The sequence below is a fragment of the Pelophylax lessonae genome (genome assembly GCF_965119305.1).
Source record: "Pelophylax lessonae genome assembly, chromosome: 8".
In the NCBI taxonomy this organism is placed as follows: Eukaryota; Metazoa; Chordata; class Amphibia; order Anura; family Ranidae; genus Pelophylax; species Pelophylax lessonae.
Genome location: NC_138775.1, coordinates 4,412,482 through 4,414,642, shown reverse-complemented (window position 1 = coordinate 4,414,642; position 2,161 = coordinate 4,412,482). Strand labels below are relative to the sequence as shown.

General features: G+C 36.3%; 1 protein-coding gene across 1 annotated transcript; it reads right to left on the bottom strand.

Annotated features, from left to right (window-relative positions):
* Positions 1–322: 322 nt before the first annotated feature.
* On the bottom strand, positions 323–1,258 carry LOC309561694 (olfactory receptor 1G1-like; the record flags this gene model as incomplete). Its single annotated transcript, XM_082265682.1, has 1 exon — positions 323–1,258. The coding sequence occupies one exon, from the start codon at positions 1,256–1,258 to the stop codon at positions 323–325; it is 936 nt and encodes a 311-aa protein (XP_082121808.1).
* Positions 1,259–2,161: the final 903 nt, after the last annotated feature.

Below are 2,161 nucleotides of genomic sequence, written 5' to 3'. Positions count from 1 at the left end.
GCCGGCGAACATCGCATCTGCTGATTGGCAGGCCACCAATGGCACAAGCGCATGCCCCAGACCCAGTGCACGAAATGCCATGCAGCTACGTAATTTCAGGCAAGAGGCCATCCTGTCACAGTATATCTGCATGGGACGGTCCATTAAGCAATGAATACTGACACTGCTAAATGTTGTCTGGGCACCCAGATCATGAAAGGGATAAGTAAAACTTTGATAATCTGATATGTTCACATTTTATAAAACAACTTACTAAAACCTTTAGTTAAGTGAATATTACCTAGAAATACAAAAGTGTCAAGTTTCACCATTTTAATGTTCGTCATTGCATCCAAATTAACTTCAAGTGATAATAAGACCTTATAAGTGCCTCCATGAGATCTTTGTTCCTCAGGCTGTAGATCAGAGGATTCAGCAATGGGTTAATGAGGGCAGATATGACTGTAAAAAGTTTATTTAAATTGAACATATTGCTGGAGGATGGAACAAAGTAAATAAAAATGAAAGAGCCATAAAAGATGAAGACCACAGTGAGGTGTGAGGTGCAGGTGGAGAACGCTTTCCTCTTTCCAGTCTTGGTACGGATTCTGAGGATGGTGCTGAAAATAAAGACATAGGGAATAAAGGTCAAAAGAAAGGCTCCCAATCCAAGACCACCACCTGCTACAAATACGACCACCGTGTTTATGAAGGGGTCAGTACATGTAATTTGATATAAGTGTGGAAGATCACAAAAGAAGTTGTGGATGGAAGATGTTCTGCAGAAGGGCAACCTGAGCAAAAATAAAGTATGAACAAAAGAGCTAGAACATCCTACAAACCAGACCAGAGAGGCCATCCGAACACAGACTCTCCAGGACATAATTAGTTTGTAATGTAGGGGGTAGCAGATGGCAATGTAGCGGTCGTAGGACATAACTGAGAGTAAATAAACATCTGAGTCAGCAAAGAGGAGATAGAAAAAGACTTGGGCTATACAGGCCGGAATAGATATTGATTGTTTTTTTGTGACCAAATCAAAGAGCATCCTTGGTGCTGTCACTGATGAATAGCACACGTCCAGAAAGGCCAAGTTGGCAATAAAAAAATACATTGGGTTGTGCAGATGGTGGTCAGTGAGGAACAAGAAAAAAATAAGAAGATTTAGGATAAGAGTCATCAGATAGATGAGAAGGAAGAGCACAAAAAGTCCATTCATGGTTGGTGGATGGTCTGATAGACCCACAAGAATAAGAGACGTAACCTTTGTAAGATTCATCATATTGTTGATTTTTTGTCAGCTTAAATTTATTTTAATTGAACAATAATACAATTATCTTTCTGAGGAACTAATAAAAGGAATACAGATACGGTCTGCCTTCACATTATACTTGGAGGCATTTGTACCAGCGAGAGGTTCATTCTTATATATAATGTTGGAAGTCCTGCAGGACCGTCTGCTGCATGGTGGGAACACAAAGCTGAATGTCTCATTAAAGGTCTCTTAAGATGTAATTTATAACACCTTTGTGACTTGAGAACTCTTTTCATATAATTTTGTACAGTTATAAACATTTGAATTGTAAATAAAATCCACTGAAATAGTTTTAATCTTTTTTTCACACTTTTTTAAGTTCAATGTTTTAATATTAATAAGTAGTTAATTAATTAAATCATTTTATATTAAGAGTTTTTCATAAAATACAGTTTTGTGCCTAAAGAGACCAAATCTTTTATTTTTATTTTTTTATTCTGTCACTTTTTATTGGTTAGTTATTATTTTTTTTTTTTCAAAACAATTTATTGAAAAATAAGTAAAGAGCATTACATGAATATCGGTTAGTTATTGGATAGAGTGATCATTATAAAAGAACATTATAAAAGGAAACTAAAAACAAAAAACATTATAAAAGGAAGATGGCTTTTCTTTTATCTTCCATTATTTTCTAGTTACTTCTTATACGGGCCACCAATTGAAAACTTCATTGGATTGCACAGGTTATAGTCAGTAAGGAAAGCTACAACACTTAGGATTGGTTGGGTAACAATTGTCCAGGGTCATCGGATGTTGGAAGCAATGACTAGAGGCCAAAAAGCAGAAACAAAAGTCACAGGTAGCTGTCATCCTAAAAATATTATCCTTCTTTTATAGATAGGAAAAACTGGGGCAGTGGCCGGACCA